This window comes from Pseudochaenichthys georgianus, chromosome 13 (assembly GCF_902827115.2).
Source record: "Pseudochaenichthys georgianus chromosome 13, fPseGeo1.2, whole genome shotgun sequence".
In the NCBI taxonomy this organism is placed as follows: Eukaryota; Metazoa; Chordata; class Actinopteri; order Perciformes; family Channichthyidae; genus Pseudochaenichthys; species Pseudochaenichthys georgianus.
Genome location: NC_047515.1, coordinates 37383451 through 37398131, shown reverse-complemented (window position 1 = coordinate 37398131; position 14681 = coordinate 37383451). Strand labels below are relative to the sequence as shown.

The window sequence follows — 14681 nt, the reverse complement described above, 5'->3', positions numbered from 1 at the left end:
GTAGGAACAGCTTTCAAATGTTTCTAAAATTACAAAGCTGAAAACGCATTCTGGTCAAAGACTGTTTAAATGTTTTTGTTGAAAACTTTAAGCAGTTTAATTAAATCAGTGAATGCTTGCAAATTAACCATAATCCTTTACAGCAGTTTTGTGTGAGTGTGTGGGGTGACACCTGTCTTTATATATTTTCTTTTCAAATGATCTGGTAACCATGTCAGGGATGCCATAACAATGATTGTGATCATCAAAACAAGCACAACCAGAGATATCATATTTCGGCTGACTGAATAACCTCATGAGAGCATTTGTCTTCCAGCGTGTCAAATTTAATTCAAATTCAGAAAACATATCTCTTTTTCATTTGTATGGAGGCGTTGCTATGCTACTGTATGTTTTTGTAGATTGCCAAGTAAATTGTCATTCTGCATGTGTGCGTGCGTTGTTGTTTTTCTGTTTATCTTGTTGTCATGAGCCCCAGAGAAGCGACCATGACAGCTACATAGAGGTCAGATTGCATGTGTGTGTGTGTGTGTGTGTGTCACGAGAGCCCGTTTTATGAAATAAATCATAAGGGGGTAGCGTGAACCTGACGCTGGATATGTGCCAATACCTCACATGCTGGCTTTGAAGGTAGACTTGATATATCACACATACACACACACACACACACACACACACACACACACACTATAGATTTGTGTATTGTTTTCTGCAGTTGCCAGTGGAAACCAGAAATGGCAATAAAACCGCATGAGTACCCAACTAATTTGCCGTTAAGTACTTCCTTGTTTCAAATGGATGCCTTTCTATTTGTCATCCATCATTTGTCTCTACTTTACTCCCACCTGCAATTTTTTCTTATCACTTTCACAATCCAGCGCCATGTGTGTGTGTGTGTGTGTGTGTGTGTGTGTGTGTGTGTGTGTGTAGGTTTGTGTGCTCTGACAAATGTGATTTATTCTTCATAACTGCCAAGTATAATTCGTATTACCATGCACAAGAGTGACTGTATCCCATCCATGCAGGCGTTTAAGTGTGTGCAGAATCAGATGACACACACAGTTTTTATTCATACTGAGGCAAGCCAGCCAAGAAGAAGTAAACAGAGCGTGTTAAACTCTCCGACTCTTCTGTAACTCCATAAACATGCACAGTGATGCGTCTCAACCTGTCTTCAGAGTGATGAGCTCTGTGTATCCATACCTGTTCTTCAGCATCTCCTTAGCTTTGATTCACATCTTCATTACCCAACACCTACTCTCAAACAGAGACAGACATAGTATTACAGTCTTCAGTGATTGTAATAAATGTCTGTTTCCGTTTTTGATTGTTTTAAATATGTGTTCTTGTTGATGTTGCAAATGGAGCTGCTCTGATGCAGAAACAGTTCAGACTTCATTTGAGAATAAAGTCTTATCGTATCGTATAGTACCGTATCAGATCGTAGCGAATCTTATTGAATCGCTTCAAATTGTATCGAATCGTAAGGTATGGTATAGTATTGTCGACATGTATCCTATGGATCGTTACAAATCCTATTACATCATCTTATCTTATTGTATGGAGATACAAGACGCCGAGTGCATGACAAAACCAGCACAAAATCCTCTTATTAAAGTAATTGAATCCTTTATTGAATTTAATTAGCTAAGCTTTTACATGTGGAAGGCACCAAACTCTATTTAGTTTGCAGAAAGGGCCACACTTGTTTTGAGTTGCAGCATAATTCCTGTTCAACTACTTGAAATGAAACACCATATAAATGATGAACAAGTGATCCTGACACTCATCAATAGCAGGTGTCTCCTTGTGTAGGAGAAGCAGCGCCAGAACAGCATTGATTCAAATAAAAGCTGTTATGTTAGCCCCATGTGAGATGGGCGATAAAATAGATGTACCGTACTTTTCGGACTATAAACCGCGACTTTTTCCCCCATTTTTTTTGTACAGCTAACGGCCACTAGGGAACCTCCTAAATCTATGGATTTTACAGGTACAATTAACCACCTTTAACTCTATGGGCTCTATGACCGGTCCGCGCCCGCCACCTTTAAGCGGCGGGAAAAGCTGGAGGCCGGAAAAGAGTGAGACAGGTAGCACGCCAAAGTAAAAATGGAACCGAGAGACAGAACGAGAGCAAGACAGACGGACAATTGAGCTGCTGCGGCTTATATGCAGGTGCGGGTGCGGAGCAGTCATAAACGGTGACCTAAAGAGACCTTTTATCTACAGCTGACCTAGAAAAAAAACTAGTACACGCATCACCAGTCAGTTAGATTATTGTGATGTCTGGGTTCTACCTAGTTTAAAAAAATGTCAGAAGCTGCTGCCAGAATCCTGACAGAGATGAAGAGGGTCCGACACGTGATATATCTGACGTGCAAAATTCCTTTGTGCAACATGAAACAGTCTGACTCTTTTATTGTCTGCAAAACATATGCTCGCTGTTCCAAGAGAGGAACACGTTGCCAGGATCCAAGGTGTGTCCTGAATCTGACCGCCTTTAAAAGCGAGGGGGGGGGGGGTTATTATTGTTTTTTCTTTTATTGTTTATACGTTTGCTTTGTGAAGCAGTTTGTATTACCTTTGGATTAAATGCAATGATAATACCGAAAAGTTGAAAACAAATTGGACCGGCAAATAATGAAACTATAATGTGAATTTGTCTTTTAATCTTCTCGCTCCATCTCCGTTTCCCCTCCTCTTCCTCAGCAGGTCATTATCTCCAGCACGTGTGTCTGAACTCGTCCAGCAGGAGACATTTTAAAATCAGGTTTAATTGCACATGACTCCCCTTCTCACCTTGCTTTTTAGTACAACACCACACGAGTATTTGTTTTATCTCCCCCCAAAATACAAGTAAATACTAGTATTTGTAACTTGTGATTAATCCTCATTATTGTGATTAATGCAATTACATTTTTTAATCAATAATTAACAACATCAACAGAGAGACAAATACCACAAAGAAAGCGCAGGAGAGCTTATCCACTGCTGTCAGTCCATGCTCTCCTCTCACACATCACTATGCCGTGCATCATTATCTCTGCCCCAACTTTGACCTCATGGCCCTCGCTTAGCCGCGTGTGTGTGTGTGCGCGCGTGTGTGTGTGTCAAGAGGTGAGAGATAATCAGCTTACATTAGAACAGTGGATTGCCTCACCAGTCTACCATACACATCCCAATGTACACACAACCACAAACCAAGCTACAGCCATATGAGGATACTGTGGTACGAGAACATCCACTCCAAATATTCCACTATGAACCAATTCCTACTTTTCAGTCAGGAGTTGCCATTTGTTACTCTGTGTATTGTTGTATATTGCCCACAGTATACACAACACCAATATATGCTCCGTTATTGTACTTAAAGATATCAAGTTCAGTTTTTAAGTTCTTTTTGTATTTGGCTGTTCTCCTCTCATTGTCCCTCCTGGTGGTTATTAGAGCTCGACTGATAGATGGGGTGGGCTGCAGAACAATAAGGTACCTTGTAGAGAAAGAGACCAGGGGCCGGTTTATATACGCTACAGAGCTAATTAAAGGAAAGAGGGCCTGTGTGGAGACGGGAGGAAACACGGCTGTCTCCTAAACCTCTCTCCCTTACTAAATAGTGAATTATTAGTACACTCCGCACTTTAGTTTCAGTTTCCAAACTATGATTGAATTATTATGTGCATGAACTGTATTAAGAATGAGAAACCGTTTATCCTTTCGTCCCGCATTTTACAACAGCAAAGGTAGTTTAGGTATTTTAGACAAAGAGGCAAGCACATAAAAACAAAATACGAGTATCTAAAAGAAAATACACATGAAAGTATTGAACGAGCCAGTAACATTTACAAATGTAAGGATAACATCATTTTAAATGATCAACAATGTCAAAATGACTAGGTATTCAGCTTGGTGTCATTGTTTTATATCAGCAAGTAAGTCTTTATATATTTGGAGCTATACATAGCATGCGTCATGCAAAACACACCTGCTATTTGATTAGCAACATAAAGTTGATGTGTGTGAAACAACAGGAATCGTGTGTGTGTGTGTGTCCTAGCATTACTATACTTGTGGGGACCTAAATCTGTTTACACAGTCACGTGTGGGGACTCGCCTCCCTCATGGGGACAAAATGGAGGTCCCCATGAGGGAATTTTAGGGTGAAGACTTGGTTAGGGTTAGGCATGTGTTGGTTATGGTTAAGGTTAGGATAAGTCTCCAGGAAATGCATGTAAGTCAATGTAATGTCCCCTGAAGTGATGTATACATTTTGTGTGTGTGTGTGTGTGTGTGGAGAAAAAGTTACCCCGGAGTAATAAAAAAAACCTCTGTTATGGTTTCGAGCTCCATTATATGTGTGTTTGTGACAGTCATGCCATGTTTCCCCCTTTTCGTAAATGTTCACATGATTGTCTTTAAACTGCCTTAAATGGACCCCGAGGACAAGAGACGTGGGGACCCCTCACTCTGTCCTGCACTGACTGAGTGACTGAAGTGTGTGACTTTGTGAGACCTGTTACACAAGTGGACAGTTAGGTGCTGCTTAATACGTCTGCGCAACAGACTATATGTACGATATACTTATTTATAATATGAGTTAGTTGAATTGCGTGCGTGTGTGTGTATGTGCGCCACTTTAGGTGGGTAGCTGCACACACACACAGCATTTCTGCTTTTGCTATATAAAACCGCTCTGACGTTAGTAAGCCTACTGAGATGAATAGATACCTGATGATATAACCCTTGTTTATAAGATTATTTCTGGTGTCGCCTTACATTCCCAAGAGTATCTCTGCACAGCCGAAGAGAACATGACTGAACCTGTTGGGTTGAGCTAAGATACAGAACATGTGTAGGTGGGGAGAGAAGAGGCAATGAAAGATGTCATGGTAATGAACCAAAGGAAAATAACTGAGTGTTTTATATCAAAACAGGCCACACAGCTCCGTTGTATCCCGGTCTCGATCACTGTTCGGTGTTGATGTGGGAATCGAAATAAGTGCTTCCCTTTTTGCCCTAGAGAGCCGGCAGCTAATCAGCTATACAGACAAATAGATACAATTATATAATATAATGTCTTAGACCTGATGTGACCAAGTATCCGTCACCTAAGTCATTTGAAATGGAGCAGAGCAATCAGCCAACAAATGATCACACATTAGTACACGGCTTAGTTTAATAATGGTCAATTTAGACCACTCAGATGTCTGCTATATTTTGCTAGCAGACCGTTGCTAAGGAGAATCAAGGGACTATGTGCAGTCATATCAATCCGCAGAAATAAGTCCGCTCAATTCACGTCAGCTGTGGACAACAAACATTAGTTTTCATCCATCAGGAAACACTAAGGCGAACGGCAGCAGAAGACGGACAGAAAGTAAACGCTATGTGTGGGCTCTTGCAGTGAAGAATGACTGACCACATTATTCCATACCTGTTATCATAAAGCAATTCATAGCAATCGAAGACAAGGTTACTTTCCTTAGAATGGATACAAATACCTGGTTTTGCATTCAATTTTGGAAAGGATGCAACGGTAAGGATTTTTAAGGAAATGTCACTGGAGACCAGCTCAGATAAATATAATTTTGTTTTTGTTTTACCACTGCATTTACTTATCAATCAATGTTTATTTATATAGCCCAATATCACAAATGTTACATTTGTCTCAGTGGACTTCACAGTGTGTACAGAATATCAGTATGACAATACGACACCATCTGTCCTTAGACCCTCTGTCCTTAGACTCTCTGTCCTTAGACCCTCTGTCCTTAGACCCTCTGTCCTTAGACCCTCACATCGGACAAGGAAACACTTCCAGAGAAAACCCACAGTTTAAAGGGAACATGGGAGAAACCTCAGGGAGAGCAAAGAGGAGGGATCCCTCTCCCAGGACGGACAGACGTGCAATAGATGCCGTGTGTAAATCGAAGAGATAATACATTTTACAGCATATAGACCGAATGTTAGGAAATGCATGTGTGTATAATAGGAAGATTAAAATCTGCCTTTCAGATTAAATAAATCAATGATACCAAAACTGCTTCTAGGCTGTGACTGTTGTGAGTCATTTGAACAAGGGCTGCTTCTAGAGCGGATCATTTGTTTTCACAGAAAGAACCAGTTTAGCTCAGACAAGTAAGCATTCATAAGCATTAGAGTTCAGTCCAAACACGCAGTTAAACTCATCATGGAGTCCAGTCACATTGTTCGAGGGTGAAAGAGAACAAACGGCATGATGGAGTGAGTTATAATCATTTTTAAACCTGGCATGTAGACTGTTGCAAACAAGCCAAAATAAACGTGAGTCTACCTACAATATATTTGTTCTTGCGTCATTGTAAACCTCCACACATCCTGATACTAAAACAGTCTGCCCCCTCATGTATCATTGCTGGATACTGATTCAATGTGAAACCAGCAACAACTTATTTTGTTACATGTTAACTAAATATAAGCTTTAAAAAAAAGGCATTCTCAATTCACTGAAAGACGCCGTTTCCTGCAAACAACCTATTCATATTTTAAAACAGTCTGGTTTCACGGAAATCGAGTCAAATCACTTGAGATGTAGTTCCTAAAAAGAACTCACTTTCTTCAAACCTTATCTGAGCCTCATGTATCTACTTTATGTGTTTCTAGGTATGGATGATGGAGGTGTTGAAGGTGATAGTGGAGTGTATAATTATTAGGGATGTAACGATACCAAAAACTCACGGTACGATAATATCGCGATAACAAGTCCACGGTACGATATGTATTGCGATACTGAAAAAAGGAATGTAAATGCAGCCCTGTTAATACGATGTCCTTTTGTGTCATCGGTTGTTTTATGTTCATGTTGTGACCTACTTACTGCCATGTTGGACAGGTCTCCCTTGAAAAGGAGATCGTCAGTCTCACGACGGTATTGAGACATTTATTTATCGCGATATTCGATATATCGTTACGTCCCTAATAATTATACATCTGTGTTTGAGATGTACACACACCAGCTAGAGGGATCTCTGTCTGATTTGTCTGCGAGTGTGTTTGTGTGTTAACAGCATGACTCACAGCAGGATAATTGCCCACATGAAGCCAGGCATTAGAGATCCTTTCTCACCAGGGACGGAACACACACACACACACACACACACACACACACACACACACACACACACACACACACACACACACACACACACACACACACACACACACACACACACACACACACACACACACACACACACACACACACACACACACACACACACACACACACACACACACACACACACACACACACACACACACACACACACACACACACACACACACACACACACACACACACACACACACACACACACCCCTCACCTCTCCTCCAGCTGTTGGAAGCTTTTCCTCAGCTCCTCCACATTTTTATTGGCCTTTTGAAGTGCGTCGCTCAGAACTTTCTCCCTCTCCTCAGACTTCCTCTCCAGCTCCTCTCGCTTCTTCCTCTCCGACTCTACGTCTCTCACTGCTATCCTTTCTTTTTCCTTGTTGATGTTCTGATACTCCCCTTTCATGTTCTCCGTCTTTTGTTCAAACTCCTCTCTCATGGCTCTCCCTGTGTCTCTGTGACTCTGCTCCAACTCCTCTCTTGTGGTTTTCACTTTCTCCTCTACATGTCTCTGGACTTCCAGGTGACATGCCCTCTCCCACTCCAGCCTGCCCAGCTCCAGTGCCTCTCGCTGGGCCTTCTCTCTCTGGGTGCTCCCCCTCTGTTCCCGGAGCTCTTCCTCCAGCTGAGCCACTCGACTATTGAGCTGGTGGAACTCGTGGAAAATGAGGTAGCTCACACCGCAGTAACGACACATCGTCTCACTGCGATCCATCTGAGAGGAAAAACACAGAAAAAGAATGGAAATTATAATCTATTGTGTGTGTAGCCGTGTGTGTCGAGGCACTGACGAAGATTATGGCAACATGTGGATATTTTTCGAGACAAAAAGTCCAAATTAAATTTTTAAATCAGAATTATGTGGAAAAAGTCAGATTTAAGAAAAAAGTTAGAATTACTGAATTAAATCTCAGAACTCAAAATATTTGTTCAACTTTTGTCCGATCTTCCAAAAAAATATTCAGATGTGGCCCATATTACATTACATTGCATTTAGCTAACGCTTTTATCCAAAGCGACAATAAGTGCGTTCGACCAAGAAGATACAAACTTGAAAAAGACAGAATCATAAAGTGCATCAGGTTTCATAGAGCAAAGCATTTAAAGTGCTACTCAACTGGCTTTAGATGAGCCAGTCCTTTATTAGTATATAAGTGCTTTGTTAGTCATTCTATCGCTCGAAGTGGAGTCGAAAGAGATGAGTTTTCAGTCTGGAAGGTGTGTAAGCTTTCTGCTGTCCTGATGTCAATGGGGAGCTCATTCCACCATTTTGGAGCCAGGATAGCAAACCCACGTGTTTTTGCTGATGGGAACTTGGGTCCCCCTCGCAGTGCGGGTGCAGCGAGCCGTTTGGCTGATGCAGAGCGGAGTGCACGTGCTGGGGTGTACAGTTTAACCATGTCCTGGATGTAGGAAGGGCCAGATCCATTCACAGCATGGTACGCAAGTACCATTGTCTTGAAGTGGATTCTAGCAGTTACCGGAAGCCAGTGGAGGGAGTGGAGGAGCGGCGTGGTGTGGGAACATTTAGGAAGGTTGAAGACCAGACGAGCCGCTGCATTCTGGATGAGCTGCAGAGGTCGGATGGCACATGCAGGTAGACCAGCCAGGAGGGAGTTGCAGTAGTCTAGGCGTGAGATGACGAGAGCCTGGACCAGAACCTGCGTCGCTTTCTGGGTCAGCTGGGGACGCATCCTCCTGATGTTGTAAAGCGTGTATCTGCATATCCTCCTGCTGCGTGAAGGCACCGTGATTATTGTCATATTGGAAGAAAAAAAAAGCAAAAAAACGTGCAACTGAGGGAAAGGTTTTTGGATAACATTATTTTAAAGAATCCCAAGTACATGTACTGCACATCTTGTGTTCTGGTCTTGGTCTGGTTTTTGTATATTGTCTTTTAATCATAAATCAGAAAACAAAAAAAGCTCAGTTTTAGTTTAATACATGTATTTTGATTGATAACGTAATCCTGTTACATGTAATCCATTACTCCCCAAGCCTGTATATACATTTTCTTTATCAGCAAATAAGTCTATAAATAGCATTCACTTCTGTATGGTCTATTGTATGGGGCCTTTAGAAGTGAAGTATCAAAGCTGTCTATAAAAACATTTAGACTGACAACTGCAGGCTCCGTTTATCCATCACAATCTCTAGCAACCACGGGTGTCAGAAACATCTTTTTATCTGTCAGCGGTTCAAAGCAGAGGAACACAGATACTCTAATCCTTCCTTCAGATATTGTTTTTACTGCTGTCTGTTAGAAATAACATCTCCCAAAATGATCTCCCTTTCTCTATTCGAGAACGTTCTCTCCAAGCTGTTGTCACTTCTTTCAGGATTATGAGGGATAAGATCACATCCTGCAGCGTTCATCTTTACGGTGCTATGTGGCAGAGCTGGTATTTGGATGACATGATGACAGCCCCCACGTCAGATATATCTAAAATAGGCTGCCACATGAAAGGTGAAAGAAATGTGCAAATGAAGCTACCATAAAAGGTCACAGAAAAAAATCATTAAATCACTGCTGTTAAGGCGAAGAAGTGTAGAAGATTGCCTTTGTCCATTTGGTCATTAAATATGATTATCTAAAAAAACAAAGGATAATATTAATATATATGTGGGGGGGGGGGCTGTTAGACGTTCGAGATTTGTCAACGGGGGGTGAGGGAGGCGCTCGTGAATTGTTGTTACGGAAACAGGGGGGTTTTAGGTTGCCATAAGGCTGTTGACGGTCTTATTATAGGCTACATCCATTGGTTGGTTTTGTGGCACATTTGTAACGCTATGCCAACCTGGGCAAGCCTGCAGGCAAACTTGAGGAGCGCACACAGGGTGGAGAGGTGGGGTGAGGTTGAGCGATGGGGAGAAAGGGAGAGAGAGAGAGAGATTGAGCGAGGCAGAGAGCATGTGCAGCAGTCTACTTGCGCACAGAGCAGGAGTTTGTGAGAGAGCCGGCTTGAGTCAATTTCTCTTCAAAATATAATTGAATGCCAGCCTCCCTTGTCCCTGGCTGGCTTGCTAGCTCGTTGGTAACGTAACTGATGTCTTCTAATGTGCCTGCATCTGGCGCTGAGTTGCCATATTCCTTTCATGAATCACTTCCTGATATCCATTGTTGCAGATAAATATAAATGATAATAGCCAAACTAACCTAGCAAGAGTAAACTGACAGGCTGCTGTGCCGCATCTCGCTCAAAAACCCACACGACTCAACCCAGCGAAAAACCAGTCTCACACGCAGCTTTTCATTCAGAATTTCATTCAGAATTTCATAGCAAACTAAAAAAATTATATTAAACTAATCTTTCAACATCATTTAAAACAAAAATAAATATTAGGACAAAGCCCTACAAATAACAACAATAAACATAATAATAAAACAATTAAAATGTTGTATTCAGCCCTGATTAAAACAGCGGGCCCAAATCCTGGATGGGCGGGAACGGTCCCATGGGGCCCGCCCATGACGCCGGGTCTGTATGGTCTGTATATGTGTCTGCTATGACCTTCTGTCCAGTGACACATATTGTCCAGACTTTCCATTTTCTATTTAATTATGCAATAGAGCTTTACAAAAAAAAAGCACATGTCAACAATGTTTTGACATGTCCGCACTTACATTTTAACCCTAAGAAATTCATTATAATTTAAATCATGAGAGCCAGCAAGTCGGCCAAAGCTAGATACTGTAGATAGCTCAAATGTGCTAGCTAGCTTGTTAGATAGGTAGCTAGTAAGCTAACTAAGATATATAGCGAATGTTAGCTTTCTAACAATCTACAGTAGCTATCAAATGGTACAGTAAGGCAAGGCAAGTTTATTTATATAGCACTTTTCAACACAAGGCAATTCAAAGTGCTTTACAAAAAATGAAAGACATTAAGAAAATGGCATTTAAAATCAGTCATTAAAAAGAAAAGCTAATAAAATAAACATTAAAAGAAAAATACATGGATACAAGTTACAGTGCAGTCTAAGATATGAATAGTTCAATTAAACATTAAAAGATTACATGGATAAAAGTTACAGTGCAGTCTAAGATATGAATAGTTCAATTAAAAGCAGCGACAAAAAGAAAAGTCTTCAGCCTGGATTTAAAAGTAGTCAGAGTTGCAGCGGACCTGCAGGTTTCTGGAAGTTTGTTCCAGATATCTGGAGCATAATAACTGAACGCTGCTTTACCATGTTTAGTTCTGACTCTGGGGACAGAAAGCTGACCAGTCCCTGAGGACCTGAGAGATCTGGATGGTTCATAATTTAGCAGGAGGTCCGAAATGTATTTTGGGCCTAAACCATTCAGTGCTTTATAAACCAGCAGCAGTATTTTGAAATCTATTCTTTGACACACAGGAAGCCAGTGTAAAGACTTCAGAACATCCACTTTCTTAGTGTTAGTGAGGACTCGAGCAGCGGTGTTCTGAATCAGCTGCAGCTTTCTAATAGATTTTTTAGTGAGACCTGTGAAGACACCATTGCAGTAGTCGAGTCTGAAGATAAAAGCATGGACAAGTTTTTCCAAATCCTGCTGTGACATTAGTCTTTTAATCCTAGATATATTCTTTAGGTGATAGTAGGCTGATTTAGTAACTGTTTTAATGTGACTGTTGAAACTCAGTTCAGAGTCCATGACTACACCTAGTTCTATTTCGTCCCTACTGACCGCCAGAGGCGGTGCTTTAGCACTGGATATGTCCATCGCGCGCATGCGCAGCTCGAGTACCAATTACAAAAACGTCACCTGTGACCCACGTGACACCGGCTATATCCGCCGGTATTGTCAGAGGATCTGTTCCTTTTCATCTTCTCGCTGCGCGAGGGTACCGTGGCTACGTTTTCGTAGCCTACAGCGTTCAGGTTTGAGCGTTTGATCGGAGGGATTTCTCTGCAAACAGCTGGCCGCGTGAAGCTTCGCGACTGACAGTCGGGGCTACGGGTCGTTAGACGCGTCCTCCAGGAGCTGCGCCGGCTGTGCAGAGCCGCGACAGACAGGTTTGTGTCAGCTTGTTGCTAGTGATGGCTGTGTTTCCACACCCGCTCCCAGCCAAGTTGTCCTGATTACCGTCTGATTGTTTGTGGCTTAGACTTTCTGGTGACGACAGTGTTCCCGCTTCCTCTCCCATAAAGTTGCCCTTATGCTCTTCTGAAAGTTCTGCTTGTGGCGTTGTGCCCGAGCTATCATTAGCATTTGAGTCCCAGCTTTGGCTGCGTCCCTCATTCGATTTAGTATGGAAAGCCAAGAGTGTCATACTTTAAACCCGTTTTTCGTTTAGATGCAGAAAGTAAGGTAAGTACTTTCTATTTTCTAGAAGCTATTATCTGGTCTTAACATTTGTGTTCTGACTTGGTCGCTTGGTTGTTAGCAGCAGCCGCTTGGCTAACACCTTGCTGTTGAGCTTAACTATTAACTCAGGGCAGTGCTCCCGCTCCCTGTAGCATAGGGTTTGATTGCAGTAGCGCTAGTTCGTTGTATTACTGCTCCTAGTACTAGACTCCTATCACTAGGATGATCTGCAGAGAACATCTTCACGGCGGGTGCTGTGTGCTCGGCATGTGCGGTTACTACTGTAACCAGACACGGTTCTATGCGGGCTGTTCTCTTTCTTAGAAGCTAATTATCTGGTCTTAACATTGTGTTCTGACTTGGTTGCTTGATTGTTAGCAGCAGCCACTTGGCTAACACCTTGCATGTACGGTTAAGCTTCATTATTTAACTCAGCCGGTGAGGGCAGTGCTCTCGCTGCTGCTCCCGGTAAACGCATGGTGTGGTTGCAGTAGCGCTATATCGTGGTATTTACTGCTCCTAGTACTAGACTCCTAGCACTAGGACGATATACAGAGAACAATCTTCACTGTGTGTGCCGTGTGCTCTGCATGTATGGCCATTAAGGAGGATTTCATCCTCCCAATATTATATTGTCTAGTGGGCAGCCGTTGGCTGACACTTTTAGGCACCGGCCACAGTTACTATTGTAACTAAGGTTCTAAGCCGGAAGTACTGGCCATAATTACTACTGTAACTACGGTTCCAAGCTGTGTAAGTACTGGCCATAGTTAATACTGTAACTACGGGGTTAAGCCGTAAGTACTGGCCATAGTTAATACTGTAACTACGGGGTTAAGCCGTAAGTACTGGCCATAGTTACTACTGTAACTACGGTTCCAAGCTGTGTAAGTACTGGCCATAGTTAATACTGTAACTACGGGGTTAAGCCGTAAGTACTGGCCATAGTTACTACTGTAACTACGGTTCCAAGCCGTGCACGTACTGGCCATAGGCAATACCGTAACTACGGCTCTATGCCGTGTAAGTACTGGCCATAGTTACTACTGTAACTACAGTTCTAAACCATGCAAGTACTGGCCAGAGTTACTACTGTAACTACGGCTCTATGCCGTGTAAGTACTGGCCATAGTTACTACTGTAACTACGGTTCTAAACCATGCAAGTACTGGCCAGAGTTACTACTGTAACTACGGCTCTATGCTGTGTAAGTATCCAAGCCGTGCAAGTACTGGCCAGAGTTACGACTGTAACTACGGTTCTAAGCCGTGTAAGTACTGGCCATAGTTACTACTGTAACTACGGTTAGATGCCGTGTGAGCCCTGGCCATGGTTACTGCTGTAACTACGGCTCTGTGCTATTCTATTCTTTAGAAGCTAGTTATCTGGTCTTAAACATGTGTGTTATTTGACTTGATCTCGCTTGATCGTTAGCAGCAGCCGCTCGGCTAACGTCTTGCGTATACTGTTAGCTTCTTTATTTTACCCAGCTAGGTGAAGGCAGTGCTCTCGCTCCCGCTCCCTCTACCGGTAATGCGGATGTAGCTACATCCCTTTTTTCTGTTCGGCGAGTAGTAGCACCGCTCTACTCTTCCTGTTCAGCAGGTAGCCGGTGAAGGCTGTGTTCCCGCACCCGCTCCCGGTTACACTGCATCTGGCATTCGTCTCTAACTCGACCAGTGAAGGCAGTGTTCTCGCCCCCGCTCCTGGTAGACGCGGAACTGCCTTGTTTCTCCGTTAAGCAGGTAGCCGGTGAAGGCTGTGTTCCCGCACCCGCTCCCGGTTACACTGCATCTGGCATTCGTCTCTAACTCAACCAGTGAAGGCAGTTCTCGCCCCCGCTCCTGGTAGACGCCAAACTGCCTTGTTTTTCTGTTCAGCAGGTAGCTGGTGAAGGTTGTGTTCCCGCACCCGCTCCCGGTTACACTGCATCTGGCATTCGTCTCTAACTCAACCAGTGAAGGCAGTGTTCTCGCCCCCGCTCCTGGTAGACGCTAAACTGCCTTGTTTATTCTGTTAAGCAGGTAGCTGGTGAAGGCTGTGTTCCCGCACCCGCTCCCGGTTACGCTGCATCTGGCACTCGCCTCTAGCTCAGCCAGTGAAGGCAGTGTTTTCGCCCCCGCTCTTGGTAAACTGCCTTATTTACTAATCCAGCTAGGTGAAGGCAGTGATCTCGCTCCCGCTCCCTCTGCCGTAACGTGGGTGTAATTACATCCCTCTTTCTGTTCCGCGAGTAGCAGCAAC

The 14681-nt window shown here is 43.0% G+C and overlaps 1 protein-coding gene across 1 annotated transcript in view; it reads right to left on the bottom strand.

Moving 5' to 3' along the window:
* lekr1 (Leucine-, glutamate- and lysine-rich protein 1) overlaps positions 1-14681 on the bottom strand; it is a 97944-nt gene that overhangs the window by 57792 nt on the left and 25471 nt on the right. Inside the window, exon 3 of the mRNA XM_034096958.2 lies at positions 7363-7865. Coding sequence (XP_033952849.1) covers positions 7363-7865 — 503 coding nt within the window. The remainder of the gene's footprint in view (positions 1-7362; positions 7866-14681) is intronic.